The sequence below is a fragment of the Oncorhynchus masou genome, chromosome 12, assembly GCF_036934945.1.
Source record: "Oncorhynchus masou masou isolate Uvic2021 chromosome 12, UVic_Omas_1.1, whole genome shotgun sequence".
NCBI classification, from domain to species: domain Eukaryota; kingdom Metazoa; phylum Chordata; class Actinopteri; order Salmoniformes; family Salmonidae; genus Oncorhynchus; species Oncorhynchus masou.
This window is the reverse complement of record NC_088223.1, coordinates 38,381,500-38,397,478: the sequence shown is the minus strand read 5'-3', so window position 1 is coordinate 38,397,478 and position 15,979 is coordinate 38,381,500. Positions and strand designations below refer to the sequence as shown.

The following is a 15,979-nucleotide window of genomic DNA, read 5'->3' as shown; positions in this document are numbered from 1 at the left end:
TTCTCTCTTTCAATCTTGTCATTCATGAGTTCCAGTTCGTTCTGCGTTTGTTTGCTCTTTTCCATAAAACCCACCATTTCTTCTCTTTGTTTTTGAGTTTGGATAGCCAGTTCTTCAACCATCCCCCTCTCCCGTCTTGTCTCATCCATGATCTGATTTACGTCTTCAGACCGTCTTTCTAACTCAGCTTTGATCTGATCCAGCTTTTCCTTCTCCACACGAATGTCTTGTTTGTTTTGTTCTATTTCCTCCAATTGTCCCTGGGTTTCAGACTTCATCAGATCAAACTCATCTCTTTCTTTCATGGTCAATTCCTTCTTTCTCTCAAAGGCTTTTTTTCCTTCTGTATCTCCTCCTTTACATCTTCAAGTTGTTGTCTTTCCCTCGTGAGCTTTTCCTTCCAGTCTATTTCCATAGGCTCGGTCTGTGCTTCTGCTTCAGCCTTCAAGCTTGTCAAGTCTTCCCTTTGTCTTTTCATCAGTTCAAGACTGATATCCAATTCCTCTTTCTCCTTATTTATCTTACCTGCCCTCTCTTCCAACTGATCTTTCTCTTTCAGTGTTTCATCCTTCCTGTCTTTCACTTCCTTCTTCTCTCTATCTAGTTCTTCACGCATTTTTTCCAACTCAAGCAATTTTGCATTCAGCTGGTCCTTTTCACTGTCAATTTCATCTCTAAGTCTTTTGATTTCACAACTTTCCTGCTTTAAGATGTCCATCTTCCTTCCGATTTCTTCACGCATTCTATCCTCTTTCTCTTTGAACCTTACCATCCTGTTATCCATGTTGTCTTTTACTCTCACCATTTCTGCCTCTTTCACTCTCAGTTCACCCATTGTGCTCTCTATCATTTCCTTGTCATTATCTACCTCTAGCAACTGTTTTTTCATGTCCTTTGTCATTTGTTCCAAATGTTCTTTCTCTTTCCTTTGGTCTTCCATGTGAGATTCTGTCTCCTCTCTCTGTTGCTGTATCTCACTCCTCATTTGTTCCAGCTCCTCTCTCTCCTTTGTTAGCACATCCCAATTTTCTTCGATGTCTTGTTTCTCTCTTTCAATCTTGTCATTCATGAGTTCCAGTTCGTTCTGCTTTTGTTTGTTCTTTTCCATAAAACCCACCATTTCTTCTCTTTGTTTTTGAGTTTGGATAGCCAGTTCTTCAACCTTCCCCCTCTCCCGTCTTGTCTCATCCATGATCTGATTTATGTCTTCAGACCGTCTTTCTAACTCAGCTTTGATCTGATCCAGCTTTTCCTTCTCCACACGAATGTCTTGTTTGTTTTGTTCTATTTCCTCCAATTGCCCCTGGGTTTCAGACTTCATCAGATCAAACTCATCTCTTTCTTTCATGGTCAATCCCTTCTTTCTCTCAAAGGCTTCTTTTTCCTTCTGTATCTCCTCCTTTACATCTTCAAGTTGTTGTCTTTGCCTCGTGAGCTTTTCCTTCCAGTCTATTTCCATAGGCTCGGTCTGTGCTTCTGCTTCAGCCTTCAAGCTTGTCAAGTCTTCCCTTTGTCTTTTCATCAGTTCAAGACTGATATCCAATTCCTCTTTCTCCTTGTTTATCTTACCTGCCCTCTCTTCCAACTGATCTTTTTCTTTCAGTGTTTCATCCTTCCTGTCTTTCACTTCCTTCTTCTCTCTATCTAGTTCTTCACGCATTTTTTCCAACTCAAGCAATTTTGCATTCAGCTGGTCCTTTTCACTGTCAATTTCATCTCTAAGTCTTTTGATTTCACAACTTTCCTGCTTTAAGATGTCCATCTTCCTTCCGATTTCTTCACGCATTCTATCCTCTTCCTCTTTGAATCTTGCCATCCTGTTATCCATGTTGTCTTTTTCTCTCACCATTTCTGCCTCTTTCACTCTCAGTACACCCATTGTGCTTTCTATCATTTCCTTGTCATTATCCACCTCTAGCAACTGTTTTTTCATGTCCGTCTTCATTTGTTCCAAATGTTCTTTCTCTTTCCTTTGGTCTTCCATGTGAGATTCTGTCTCCTCTCTCTGTTGCTGTATCTCACTCCTCATTTGTTCCAGCTCCTCTCTCTCCTTTGTTAGCACATCCCGACTTTCTTCTATGTCTTGTTTCTCTCTTTCAATCTTGTCATTCATGAGTTCCAGTTCGTTCTGCTTTTGTTTGTTCTTTTCTATAAAACCCACCACTTCTTCTCTTTGTTTTTGAATTTGGATATCCAGTTCTTCAACATTCCCCCTCTCCCGTCTTGTCTCATCCATTTGCTGATTCATGTCTTCAGACCGTCTCTGCATTTCAAAACTTTTCTGCTCTGTGTTCTTTCTCATCCTGTTCATCTCATTCGTTATACTCTCTTCTTCTTTTCTCAGTTCGATAATTATGTTTTCTACTTTTCTCATCTCACACTTTCTCTGCTCTAGCTCATCCATATTCTGCTCTATCATTTTCTTTTTTCTGTCCATCTCACATCTCTCTTTTTCCATCTCTGTCTTTGTCTGATTAATTAGAAATGTTTCTTTAATTTGCTCTTGCGTGATATTTTCAATCTCTTCTCTCTGATTGTTTACCTCTGTTCTGAGTTTATTCAGATCTTCTCTCTCCTTTGATAGAATGTCTTGTTTGCTGTCTATCTCCTCTTTCTGTCTTTTTATTTCAGCGCTCATCAATTCTTCTTCGATTTTACTCCTCTTTGTCTCTTCCACAAAACAATCAATTTGGTTCTTTTGTTGTTGTATTTGGACAGGAATGTGTGATGCACTGACTTTCTCCCTCTTTGTGTCTTCTGTGATCATATCTAGGTCGTTGGACTTTCTCTGTAACTCCAGTTTCATTTGTTCAAGCTTTTCTCTCTCAACTTGTACCTTAAGCTTCTCTTGTTCCATCTTCCCCTTTTCTTTCTGCGTTTCAGATCTCATCAGCTCCAAGTCCTTTTTCTCTTTTTCCGAAATGTTCCTGTTTCTTATCGTATCCTCTTTTTCTTTTTGCATCTTACTTTTCAGATATTCAAGTTCCTTTCTTTCCCTGTTCAGGCGTTCACCCTGTTCGTCTTTGTCTTCTTTCCATCCCTCTATTTGAGCTTTTAAGTTCAGCAGATCTTCATTCTCCTTCTTTGTCATTTCCAGGATGGCTTCCATCTCCTCCTTACGTTTCTCTATGTAAGCTTGCTCTACTGCTAGTTTATTTCTTTCTGCCACGGTAGCCTTTTTGATGTTTCCCATTTCAATTTTCTCTTTGCTAAATTTAACTTGCGTTTGTTTAAATTTATCTTTAGCTTTTTTTAAATCCTGCATCTTTTGTGTTTTATATTGCATTTCCCTTACGATGACCTGTCTTTTCCTTTGCATCTCTGCATCCATTTGCTCGAGATTTTCTTTTTTCTTTTCTATGTCCTCAATAATTTGTCTGCCCTCCTCTCGTTGTTTTGTGATCATGTTCTCCATCTCCGCCTTTTCCTTCTCAAATTCGGCTTTTGACTTTTCCAGGTCATACTTCTCTCTCATAATCATTTTCTCTCTGCGTTCCAAGTCTCTTCTTTCTTTTTCAATGGCGGTTCTTAGCTCTTGTGACTCAAATGGTATCTCAGTTGTCGTATCTCCAAGGTAGGTCTTCTCTGTTTCATCCTGTGGCCTCTGGACCGTGGTCTTCATCATTGGCATTTCCTTTTTCCTTCCGTTTTTTCCCTCTTTCTGTCTGTCAAGCTCAGCTTTCATAGACTCCATCATATCCTTTCCAAAGCAGAAAATTGATTTGAGCATAGAAACTTGCCTTTTGGGCACTTTACATAGAAACCACATTATGTCTTAATGAATCAATTTCACAGTTTGACATTCACCCTGTGGATAACGGTAATGAGGATGGAGAGCCCCATATACATAGTTACTTATAGTTACTTCTCTGATTCATTTTGAAATATACATTGAACAAAAATATAAAAGCAACATGCAACAATTTCAGTTCAGTTCCTATTAGGAAATTAGTCAATTTAAATCAATTCATTGGGTCCTAATCTATGGATTTCACATGACTGGGAATACAGATTTGCATCTGTTGGTCAAAGATACCTTAAAAAAGTAGGGGTGTGGATCAGAAAACCAGGCAGTATCTGGAGTGACCACGATTTGCCTCATGCAGCACGACACATCTCCTTCACATTGAATTGATCAGGCTGTTGATTGTGGCCTGTGGAATGTTGTCCCGCTCCTATTTAATGGCTGTGCAAAGTTTCTGGATATTAGCATAAACTGGAAAACGCTGTCGTACACGTCGATCCAGAGCATCCCAAACATGTTTCAATGGGCGACATATTTTGTGAGTATGCAGGCCATGGAAGAACTGGGACATTTTCAACTTCCAGGATTTGTTTTTACAGATTCTTGCAACATTGGGCCGTGCATTATCATGCTGAAACATGAGGTGATGGTGGCGGATGAATGGCATGACAATGGGCCTCAGGATTTTGGCACGGTATCTCTGTGCATTCAAATTGCCATCGATAAAATGCAAATGTGTTTGCCTGCCCATACCATAACCCCATCGCCACCATGGACCACTTTGTTCAACAACATTGACCTCAGCAAACCGCTCACCCACACAACGCCATCTGCCATCTGCCCGGTACAGTTGAAACTGGGATTAATCCGTAAAGAGCACACTTCTCCAGCGTTCCAGTGTCCATCAACAGTGAGCCTTTGCACACTGAAGTTGGTTATGACGCCAAATTGCAGTCAAGTCAAGACCCTGGAGAGGATGACGAGCACGCAGATTAGCTTCCCTGACGCGGTTTCTGACAATTTAGGCAGAAATTCTTCGGTTGTGCAAACCCACAATTTCATCAGCTGTCCGGATGGCTGTCCGACCAACCCGCAGGTGAATAGCCAGATTACACGTGGTGGCGTGGTTACACGTGGTCTGCGGTTGTGAGGCCGGTTGGATGTACTGCCAAATTCTCTAAAATGACGTTGGATGCAGCTTATGAGATATTAACATTCAATTATCTGGCAACAACTCTGATGGACACTCGTGCAGTGAGCATGCCAATTGCATGCTCCCTCAAATCCTGAGACATCTGTGGCATTGTCTTGTGTGACAAAATTGCACATTTTAGAGTGGCCTTTTATTGTCCCAAGCACAAGGTGCACCTATGTAATTATCATGCGGTTTAATCAACTTCTTGGATTAACTTCGCAAAAGATAAATGCTCACAAACAGGGATGTAAACAACATTTGAGAGAAATATGTTTTTTTTTCAACACTTCACGTTCATATTTTTTTTCCAGTATATTTCATTGAATGCATTCTAAAGAAATGACAAGTTTCTGTTTACTTCAATTCCAGTTCTGATTTATTTTGAGGTTGGACTGTAATTAGCAGGCCTGCATTTTTTGTGAATGAATCAGAGATTTTTGTGTGTGAATCAGAGACTTTTCCACAACAAATTTGACAACCAAACTTTGGGATGTTGGCCCTAGAAATCTTGTAAAAAATATGTAACACAATAATTCGGCACATACCTTCTCTTTCCTTGCATTGTCCTCTTTAATCTTCCTTTTTTCCCTTTGTATCTCCTCCCTTGCCAGGTCTATCACTGCAACTGCTCTCTGTATTTCATCTTTCATCTGTTCCATCTTTTCACTCTCAGTCTTTCCATCTTCCATCTTCTGTTTCAGCTCTTCCCGTTGTCTCTGTATCTTTGACTTCACCAGTTCTAACTCATCCCTCTCTCGCATGATCTTCTCCATCCTTTGCTCCAGCTCTTTTTTTCTTTTGTGTGTCTCCGTCTTCATCAGTCTGATTTTGTCCTTTTCCCCTTTTAACTCCCCCTTGCTCAGTTCCATTTCTTCTTTCACCCTTCTTAACACCTCTCTGGTTTGTTCCACCTCTAGAATCAACCTCTGGATTACAGCATTCACTCTGTCTTTGTCACCCATCTCCATATTGCTTTCTTCCATCCTGTTTTCCATTGCCACTTTTGTTTGTCGTACCATTTCTCTGGTTCGCTCTACCTCTTGGATTAATCTCTGTATCTCAGCGTTCATCTGTTCCTTCTCATCAATATCTCTAAAGCCCTCTTCCAGACGAATCTCCAGTTCCTCTTTTGCTCTTTCTATTTCAGCTTTCGCCTGTTCAATTGCATCTCTCTCCCTTTTGGTCTCTTCCCTTCTTTGTTCCATCTCTTGTTCCGCTCTCTCTATTTCATCCTTCATCTTTTCCATTTCTTCCTTTTTTCTCTTAGTCTTTCTCATCATCTGTTCAAGGTCCTTTTTCTTCCTTTGCATCTCAGTCTTCACTAGTTCCATCTCTCCAATCTCTCTCTTGGCCTTCTGCATCATGTTCTCGACCTCTTGTCTCTGCCTCTGAATATCTTCCCTCACACTTTTCAGCTCATCCATTTCTGTCTCTGTTTGTTGCATTTTGTTTTCAATTTCCTCTTTCTGCTTCTGTATCTCAGATTTGATCCTTTCCATCTCCTCTTTCTCACTCTTTGTTTCTGTCATCTTGTTTTCAATGTCCTCTTTCTGTCTTTGTATTTCAGCCTTCGTTTGTTCCAGCTTGTCCATCTCTCTCTTTGTCTTCTCCATCCTTGCTTCAATCTCATCTCTCTGTCTCTCTAGGTCAAATTTAATTGTTTCTATCTGGTTAATCTCTGTCTTAATTTCCTCCATTCTCTTATTCAGCTCCACATTTTCCCGATGCAGTTTGGCTCTCTCTTCCTGTTCGTCCCTCTGTACCTCGTCCCAGAGTTTTTCCATCTCTTCTTTTACTCTGTTTAGCTCATCCTTGACCGTTTCATAGGGTTCTTTCTCTCTTATTGTTTCTTCCCTTATTCTCTCCAAAAGTTGTTTTTCTCTCTGAATTTCATCCTTCATCTGTTCCATCACGTCTCTGGCTTGCCTTGTCCTCTCAATGGATCTAGTCATTTCCTCATGCTGGTTCTGTACTTCAACCTTCATCCGTTCCACTTCGCCTCTCTCTAGACTTGTGGCATCCCTGCCTTGTTTTAACTCCCTCTCTATGTTCTTCTTGGTTCTCTCTATCTCCTCTCTATCTCTCTGCATTTCAGCTCTCAGTTCAAGCTCTTCCTTGACAGCTTCCTCCTGCTTTTTCTCAAGCTCCAGCTTTTTCTTCAGGGTCTCACACCGAAGCAATTCCAAGTCCTCTCTTTCTCTTGCGGTTTCATGGATTTGTCTTTTCAACATGGCCCTTTCTGACAAAACCTCCGTTTTAATTTGCTCAAGCATCTCCCTCTCTTGCTTTGTTTCATCCATCTTCTTTTGTAAGTCCCCTTTTTCGCTCTGAAACTGTATTTCTTCGGAATCGTCTTCGGCTCTCCGTATCTCGTCTCCTACTTTCTCCAACATTTCTCTTTCTCTTTGGATTTCAGCTCGTTGTTCATATCTCTGTTTCTCAATTTCATCTTTCATCTGTTCCATCTTTTCACTCTCAGTCTTTCCATCTTCCATCTTCTGTTTCAGCTCTTCCCGTTGTCTCTGTATCTTTGACTTCACCAGTTCTAACTCATCCCTCTCTCGCATGATCTTCTCCATCCTTTGCTCCAGCTCTTTTTTTCTTTTGTGTGTCTCCGTCTTCATCAGTCTGATTTTGTCCTTTTCCCCTTTTAACTCCCCCTTGCTCAGTTCCATTTCTTCTTTCACCCTTCTTAACACCTCTCTGGTTTGTTCCACCTCTAGAATCAACCTCTGGATTACAGCATTCACTCTGTCTTTGTCACCCATCTCCATATTGCTTTCTTCCATCCTGTTTTCCATTGCCACTTTTGTTTGTCGTACCATTTCTCTGGTTCGCTCTACCTCTTGGATTAATCTCTGTATCTCAGCGTTCATCTGTTCCTTCTCATCAATATCTCTAAAGCCCTCTTCCAGACGAATCTCCAGTTCCTCTTTTGCTCTTTCTATTTCAGCTTTCGCCTGTTCAATTGCATCTCTCTCCCTTTTGGTCTCTTCCCTTCTTTGTTCCATCTCTTGTTCCGCTCTCTCTATTTCATCCTTCATCTTTTCCATTTCTTCCTTTTTTCTCTTAGTCTTTCTCATCATCTGTTCAAGGTCCTTTTTCTTCCTTTGCATCTCAGTCTTCACTAGTTCCATCTCTCCAATCTCTCTCTTGGCCTTCTGCATCATGTTCTCGACCTCTTGTCTCTGTCTCTGAATATCTTCCCTCACACTTTTCAGCTCATCCATTTCTGTCTCTGTTTGTTGCATTTTGTTTTCAATTTCCTCTTTCTGCTTCTGTATCTCAGATTTGATCCTTTCCATCTCCTCTTTCTCACTCTTTGTTTCTGTCATCTTGTTTTCAATGTCCTCTTTCTGTCTTTGTATTTCAGCCTTCGTTTGTTCCAGCTTGTCCATCTCTCTCTTTGTCTTCTCCATCCTTGCTTCAATCTCATCTCTCTGTCTCTCTAGGTCAAATTTAATTGTTTCTATCTGGTTAATCTCTGTCTTAATTTCCTCCATTCTCTTATTCAGCTCCACATTTTCTCGATGCAGTTTGGCTCTCTCTTCCTGTTCGTCCCTCTGTACCTCGTCCCAGAGTTTTTCCATCTCTTCTTTTACTCTGTTTAGCTCATCCTTGACCATTTCATAGGGTTCTTTCTCTCTTATTGTTTCTTCCCTTATTCTCTCCAAAAGTTGTTTTTCTCTCTGAATTTCATCCTTCATCTGTTCCATCACGTCTCTGGCTTGCCTTGTCCTCTCAATGGATCTAGTCATTTCCTCATGCTGGTTCTGTACTTCAACCTTCATCCGTTCCACATTGCCTCTCTCTAGACTTGTGGCATCCCTGCCTTGTTTTAACTCCCTCTCTATGTTCTTCTTGGTTCTCTCTATCTCCTCTCTATCTCTCTGCATTTCAGCTCTCAGTTCAAGCTCTTCCTTGACAGCTTCCTCCTGCTTTTTCTCAAGCTCCAGCTTTTTCTTCAGGGTCTCACACCGAAGCAATTCCAAGTCCTCTCTTTCTCTTGCGGTTTCATGGATTTGCCTTTTCAACATGGCCCTTTCTGACAAAACCTCCGTTTTAATTTGCTCAAGCATCTCCCTCTCTTGCTTTGTTTCATCCATCTTCTTTTGTAAGTCCCCTCTTTTGCTCTGAAGCTGTGTTTCTTCGGAGTCTTCTTCGGCTCTCCGTATCTCGTCTCTTACTTTCTCCAACATTTCTCTTTCTCGTTGGATTTCAGCTCGTTGCTCAAGCTCTTCTTTCACTGCTTCATATCTCTGTTTCTCAATTTCATCTTTTACTCTTCCAGCCTTGTCTCTTTGCTTTTTCAGCTGGGACTCCACTTTTTGTACAACCAGCTTTGCCTGATCCACCTCATATTTTGCTCTGTTTGTCTCCTTCACACGGTTCTCTATTTCTGTCATCTGTCTTTGGAGTTCAGCCTTCATCTCTACGATCTCTTCTTTCTCTTGCTTTGTGACTTGCTTGCTCCTCTCGATCTCTTCCCTTTCTTCCTGAAGGTTACGCTCCATTTCCATTAAGTCCTCATTCTTCAGTTTGGCCTCTTCTGATATTTTCTCTGCAATGTTCTTCTCGTCTTTCACACGGGCTTTAATTTTTTCTAGGTTCTCTCTTTCTCGTTGCGTTTCCACCTTGTTTCTTTCTATTTCCTCTCGTACTTTCTGTTTTTCCTCCTTCAACCTTTCAAGTGTTTCCATCTCTTGCTGCGCTCTTGCTCTCTGTTCCACCTCGTCTTTCTCTGTTTCACACCATTTCCTTTCCATTTCCTCTTTCAATTGAATTATCTCACACTTAACCTCTTCATAATGCTCCTTCTCTTTCTCTGTCTTTTCCCTTCGACTCTCCAAATCTTCACGTTGTCTCTGTATCTCTGCTTTCATTTCTTCCATTTTGTCTTTTGCTTGTTTTGTCTCTGTAACTTTCTCTTCTATATCTTCTATCTGTCTCTGTATAGTAACTTTCATCTGCTCCATTTGCTCCTTTTCTCTTCTTGTGATCTCCCTGCTTTGCTCATTCTCCTCTTTCATTCTCAGCGTTTCAAAATGAATCCTCTCCAATTCTTGTCTCTCTCTCATTGTCTCTTGCTTTTTCCTCTCCACGTTGTCTTTTTCCTTCTGAACCTCAGCTCTCAATTGTTTGATCCCATCTCTCTCTCGCTTTACTTCTTCACTCCACTTTTTGGCTTCCTCTCTCTCTCGGTTTCCTCGTGTTTTTTCAACGTCCTTGGCTTTCTGCATTTCATACTTGAGCATTTCCACTTCTTCTCTCTGTCTCTGTATTTCAGCTCTCTGCTCCAGCTCCTCCTTGACAGTCTCATACCTTCTTTTCTCCATTTCCTCCTTCACTCGCCTGGTGTCATCTTTTTGTTTCTCCAGTACTTCTTTCGTTCTCTGTACCTCTGCTTTTACGTTTTCCATTCTGTCATTTTCTTGCTTTGTCTCCTCAATGCTTCTCTCAATCTTTTCCACTTGTCTCTGCAGTTCAGCTTCCCTCTGTTCCATCCTATCATTCTCTCGCTTTGCTTCCTCTCTGTTTTGCTCAATCTCCTCTTTGTCCATTTGAATCGCATACTTGATCTGCTCCAGCTCCTTTTGTTTTCGTAATGTTTCTTGTTTGTCCTTCTCAAGTGCATCCTTTTCTAGAAGAATCTCTGCTTTCATTTTGTTGACCAGGTCCTTCTCTTGCTTCGTCTTCTCCCTGTTTTGATCAACCTCCTCTTTAGCTCTCTGCAGCTCAGCTTTTACATTGTCAAGTTCCTCTTTCTCTTGCTGGATCCTAACTCTCTGCTCAAGTTCTTCTTTCTCCGTTTCATACCACCTTCGATCCATCTCTTCCTTTACTTTGTTTATCTCACATTTAATCTGCTCAAACTGTTCTTTTTGTCTTTTAATGTCATCTCTTTTTGTTTCCAGCTGACCTTGCTCCCTGTGTACATCGGCCTTCATCGCTTCCATTTTTTCTTTTACTTGATTGGTTTCTGCAATTCTTATTTCCATGTCCTCTATCTGCCCCTGAATGTCAGCCTTAATCTGTTCCATTTTCTCCTGCTCTTGTTTTGTTGTTTCCTTGCAGTGCTCCATCTCCTCTTTTGCTCTCAATGTCTCATACTTGATCAATTCCAAACTGTGTCTCTCGTTAATGGTCTCATTGTGTCTTCTCTCCAGAATGTCTTTCTCTGTTTGGATATCAGCCCACATTTGTCGTATTCTGTCTTTCTCTACATTAATTTCCTCCATGTTCTGTTTCAGTTTTTCATTCACATTCTGGATCTCCATCCTCATCATCTCCATCTTTGTGTTTTGCTCTTGTTTCTCAGCCATTAGCCTTTCTATTTCCTCTTGTTGTTGCTTAATCTTTGCTTTCATGTAGTTAGTTTCATTTCTCTCCCTTCTTGACCCCTCCCAAAGTTTTTCAATCTCCTCAATTGCTTGCATTGTTTCTTGTCTTCGTCTCTTAAGAGATTCCTTTTTTGTCTGTATGCCAAGTTTTGGTGTTGTCTTATCCTCTAATGTTGTGGTATCTCCATACCTTTGATCCAATCCTGTCTGTGTCATCTTACTGTTTCGTTGTCTCTGCTCTGTTGTGGGTGAGGAAGAGCAATACATCAGAGTTTTCTCAAAAGCAAACCAGTGAGCATAGCATTTATAAAGAGGTGAGCACTTTCTCAGATAAAGAACACCTGGCCATACTTTAAAGCAGCCTTTCTTAAAGGTGTTACATGCAGAACACAACACTAAACAATACATTCATTCTACTATAACGGTGACAAACGGTGTCCACAAACTGTTAGGACCTTAAGCTGTCCCAACCGCAGAGCCTCAACAGGAGTCCCAATACCTTACCACTGCTTCACCAGCCAAGCCTTTTCTGGCAGCGAAACAGTTCATTCAGCCTCATTTACTGCCTTAAAAAAAACATATCTGATATGGCTGACTTTTTTAAACAAATGTTGTTTCTACTGACAATTGAGATGTACAAACTGTGGCATAAAGGGACGGCAAGTGGATAAGAGGCAATCTGCAATATCGATTAAGACATTCACAAGCGAGCTAGGACGGATGTAGTCAATATAAGTATTTGTTCAGCACTTTTGAAATGTACAGTGACAGAATTCAGAACATGGGCCGGTCTTATAGTATTCTCCCTGTACACCAAGTCAGAAGCGCAGGATTTATTTAAAATATATATATTTAACCTTTATTTAACTAGGCAAGTCAGTTAAGAACAAATTCTTATTTTCAATGACGGCCTAGGAACAGTGGGTTAACTGCCTGTTCAGAACGGCAGATTTGTACCTTGTCAGCTCAGGGATTTGAACTTGCAACCTTTTGGTTACTAGTCCAACACTCTAACCACTAGGCTACCCTGCCGATTAATAAAGGGTGTATATAAGAAGACAATGAAAGCTCTTAAAATATTCGATGATTACATTTCTCTAAAAGTGGTTCTAGACTACACGTGCACCACCAAGTCAGAACAGTAGGTGAAATTAAGAGGGGAAAATAGTCCAAATTATTAGGGTGAGGCACATTGGTCATGAGAAGTTTTTCTCTTGTTATATCAGTCACTGACTCAATTAGCCATGTCTGCTAACAATTTTTGAATTCCTAATTTAGTCGAGCCAGCTATCGAAACTTCTAGTAATCATGGCCAAATACTGACCAGGCACGCAGGGCAGGTGACCAAGGACCCTGACCTCCAGGGGGTCATTGATTGTGTTAGTCACTCCAATTCAGATATAATATTACATGGCATAAGTCATGGAAAAATGTGTAGAATTGCAGGAAATTGTCCAGGAGCTGGAACCAAAATAATTTTCCACATCGTTTCATTCTGACAAGGAACCAGTATTTGTGAAACTGACATTGTTTTTACATTTAGCTCATTATATTAGTCCACCAATCAGTGCAGATAGAGCAGCTTTCCATGGACGGGCAAGGTAGTTCTTTACATGCTTGATGGACAGACAAGCGTAGGGCGCGAGATGTAACTGAAATGGTTGAGGCTTGGTTTGAAGCGCTGGGCATCATGATTTGACGTGCATTATAATGTGTTTACGATATTAGTAGGCCTATCATTACTTCACTGAATTATATAATTATATACTAGCTAGATACCTACGGAGGAGCAGCTAATATGGAGGAACTTTGAACGTCTGAGAGTTGGCTCAACGCTAAGGCTAGATCAACGCCCTGGACCATGTTAGATAGCTAACAGGTTTGTGTTCCCAGCAACGCTGGAATTTAAAACACGTCTTACCTTTTTGTAGGTAATACATCCAACGTGAAACGTGATAACTATAGTATCCTAGCCTAGAAAACGAGTAGGCAGAAACTGGAAGGATACGTTTCTGAGTGACAGAATGAGTGCTTGTTTAGGTGCCTTGATTGAGTTTTTTGAGGGACTGAAAAAAAATGCTTGGAACATTATTAACCAGTTCCTATGCTTTTAAAATAATGTTTCTGTTCCGGAACACTAGAGATCTCTTTCATGCCCGGTTCTGTTTCGTTCCTCGAAAATGTTTACTATTTTCCGGTTTTAGGTTTTGTTCCCTGAACCGGTTCCAACCCCTGTTTAAATTTCCAAAGATTTCTCTACACCCTATGGCAAAATGAGTAGAATTGCAGGAGATTAGCTGTAAAACAGCAACAACAACAAAAAGATCACTGATCCATGGCAAAATTTGTAGAATTGCATAAAATTTGTATAAACATTTCAGAATTTTTAGAAACGTTCTTTAAAACAGCAATATTTTCTTTACACCTCATGATAAAAAGTTTAGAATTGCAGGAAATTAACTTAAAAACCACCGTCAACAAAATCTTGCTCATCTTCATTAAAAAAAATACAGTGTTGTTTGTTCGTTTAATAACAACTTTATGGAGGATACATTTATGGTGAAGAGCATGCCTAGAATGTTCCAACAATTTTATAATGAAGTGGACCGAAGATTAGAAATATGAATGAATCTTACCTAGCTTGTCCATGAGTTCAGGCTCTTTCCGTCTCAATATCAGATGGAATGCAAGTTTGGTTTGTGGTGTCTCTCTCTCTACGGCTTCAAACAGAGCCCTCATCTGGTCTTGTGTGGTCTGGGCTGCACGGACGCTGTGTGCCAGCTCTTCTGGGATAAGATGTTGTGAGATTACAGCGTCTACTATTGGCCCAGATAATCTCACCTGCGCAATGATCTGCTCTCTGAACTCCTCCAAGAAGTCCCCCACTAGGATTCAATAAATTAATTTCAATGAGTTGCTGAATGTATTAATTAATTCATTATCATGTAGCTTTATTTGAAGTATAACTGGTTAAGATTTTTGTAAGATTCTATACAATTTTATATAGTTACAGGCGACTCCTGATAAGTACAAACTGAATAAATAGTCATTTTTACTTGCTCTAGATGTCATTATTATATGATTCAATGCACACACATGCCAAGGGTGAACTGTCAATCACAAACACATATCGAAAGATGTCACAAAATAGAATTATAGTTTAATTTTGAATCATTGAAAATAATATAATACTATAATTTATTACTCACTAGAAAATGATGGCTGAATTATTTTATATATATATATATATATATATATATATATATAAATATATATATATATATATATATATATATATATATATATAATAAGAACTCAATCCTGAAGAGCAAAAGGGTATATACTGTTTTGCAGAACGCAAATTGTACCGTGGTTTCTTGATTTTGCCATGTTTGCCTCTTCCAATGTTCCTTAGGGGGCTGCTGTCCATGAGATCACTGGCCTGGTTGAAATGGATAAGGTGGCTTTATGTTATCAAACTCAGTTTGAACACGCATGCAGGCAGACTCACGCGCGTGTGCATACACCCCAAATATTTATACTCCTATAGACATAAGTATGATTCACACAAAAATATCATGACAAGATGAGGTTTCAAATTTCACATTTACAAAACATATTGATATGCCAAAAAATAACACCTTTAGAGACCTTGCGTTTTCGACTGTTTCTTTTTTTCAAAGAACAACTTTCTCACTTCTGTCCCCCCTACTGTATGTCCCTGAATTTTCTCTATAAGGTTTTGGTTCAGTTTTTTTTGTAGTACACATTTTTTATAGAAAATAATATTTAACATATTGGTGTATTGGTAGATAATCTACAGTATGTCATATCAGAGGAGTTGGGGGAAAAGCAGAAGACACTTTTCCATCTAGAATGTACCAATAAAGTATATAGTATCTTATCTGAGTCAATTAAAACAACAACTCACCTTAGTAGTTGCAGATCTGTGAGTAGAATTTATTCCGTTTACTTGTCCGATGTGGTGTTGGTGTAGGTTTTGCAGTCATACCAGATCAGTAGAGAAAGCAAATAGGCAGAGGTTTCATAAACATTTTATATCTTCTCTTTCCACACCATTGGTGTCCACTTAATTTGAAGGTGGATAAATGTAACAGAAAGTGAGCTTCCGTTTGATTGGTTGGAAGGCAACGCAGGGGTGGTAAAATATCTTAATACGCATCTTGCCCTTAGTCTGGCCCTCTCTGATAAGGGTGGGGTCCATCTCTGCCCTTTGATTGGCATGGTGCCAGACAACCCGAAGTCCCCAACCCAGAACTTGCAAAATAATAATGTGAACACAACAGTGACGATTTTAGCATGTAAATCTTGGTGGGACAATCTCATTATTTATTTTTTAGATGCATGCCAGCAAAGCCACAACACAACACTAAAAACGTTAAATTAATTGCACTATAACGGTGAACTGCGGTGCACAGAAACTGTTAGGGCAATACATAAAGCTGTCTTTCTTTTCAGCACCATGGGACTGAATCGTTACCACCGCTACACCTGGTTATCAGCGGAGACTTGTCTGGTAGCAAAACAGTTCATTCAGACTAAGTTACTGCCATTTAAAAAAACATAGCTGATATGGCTGACTTGCTTAAAAATGTGGTTTCTGGAGTCATTAAAACTTGTTTTTCAACCACTCCACAAATTTCTTGTTAAACAAACTATAGTTTTGGCAAGTCTGTT

The 15,979-nt window shown here is 40.0% G+C and overlaps 1 protein-coding gene across 1 annotated transcript; it reads right to left on the bottom strand.

Moving 5' to 3' along the window:
• Positions 1 to 307: 307 nt before the first annotated feature.
• On the bottom strand, positions 308 to 15,357 carry LOC135549314 (trichohyalin-like). The gene is made up of 5 exons (XM_064979321.1): positions 15,213 to 15,357; positions 14,650 to 14,723; positions 13,918 to 14,067; positions 5,486 to 11,520; positions 308 to 3,700 (listed from the first exon to the last, which is right to left on the bottom strand). The coding sequence occupies exons 2-5, from the start codon at positions 14,669 to 14,671 to the stop codon at positions 308 to 310; spliced, it is 9,600 nt and encodes a 3,199-aa protein (XP_064835393.1). The 5' UTR covers positions 14,672 to 14,723; positions 15,213 to 15,357.
• Positions 15,358 to 15,979: the final 622 nt, after the last annotated feature.

Bases quoted from the DNA above. Each gene is read 5' to 3' on its own strand.
- LOC135549314 (XM_064979321.1), bottom strand. From the start codon at position 14,671: ATGGCAAAATCAAGAAACCACG. The intron at 11,521-13,917 runs GTAAGATTCATT...CACCCACAACAG, and splicing joins TGAACTCATGGACAAGCTAG to AGCAGAGACAACGAAACAGT. The intron at 3,701-5,485 runs GTATGTGCCGAA...TGCTTTGGAAAG, and splicing joins ACAATGCAAGGAAAGAGAAG to GATATGATGGAGTCTATGAA.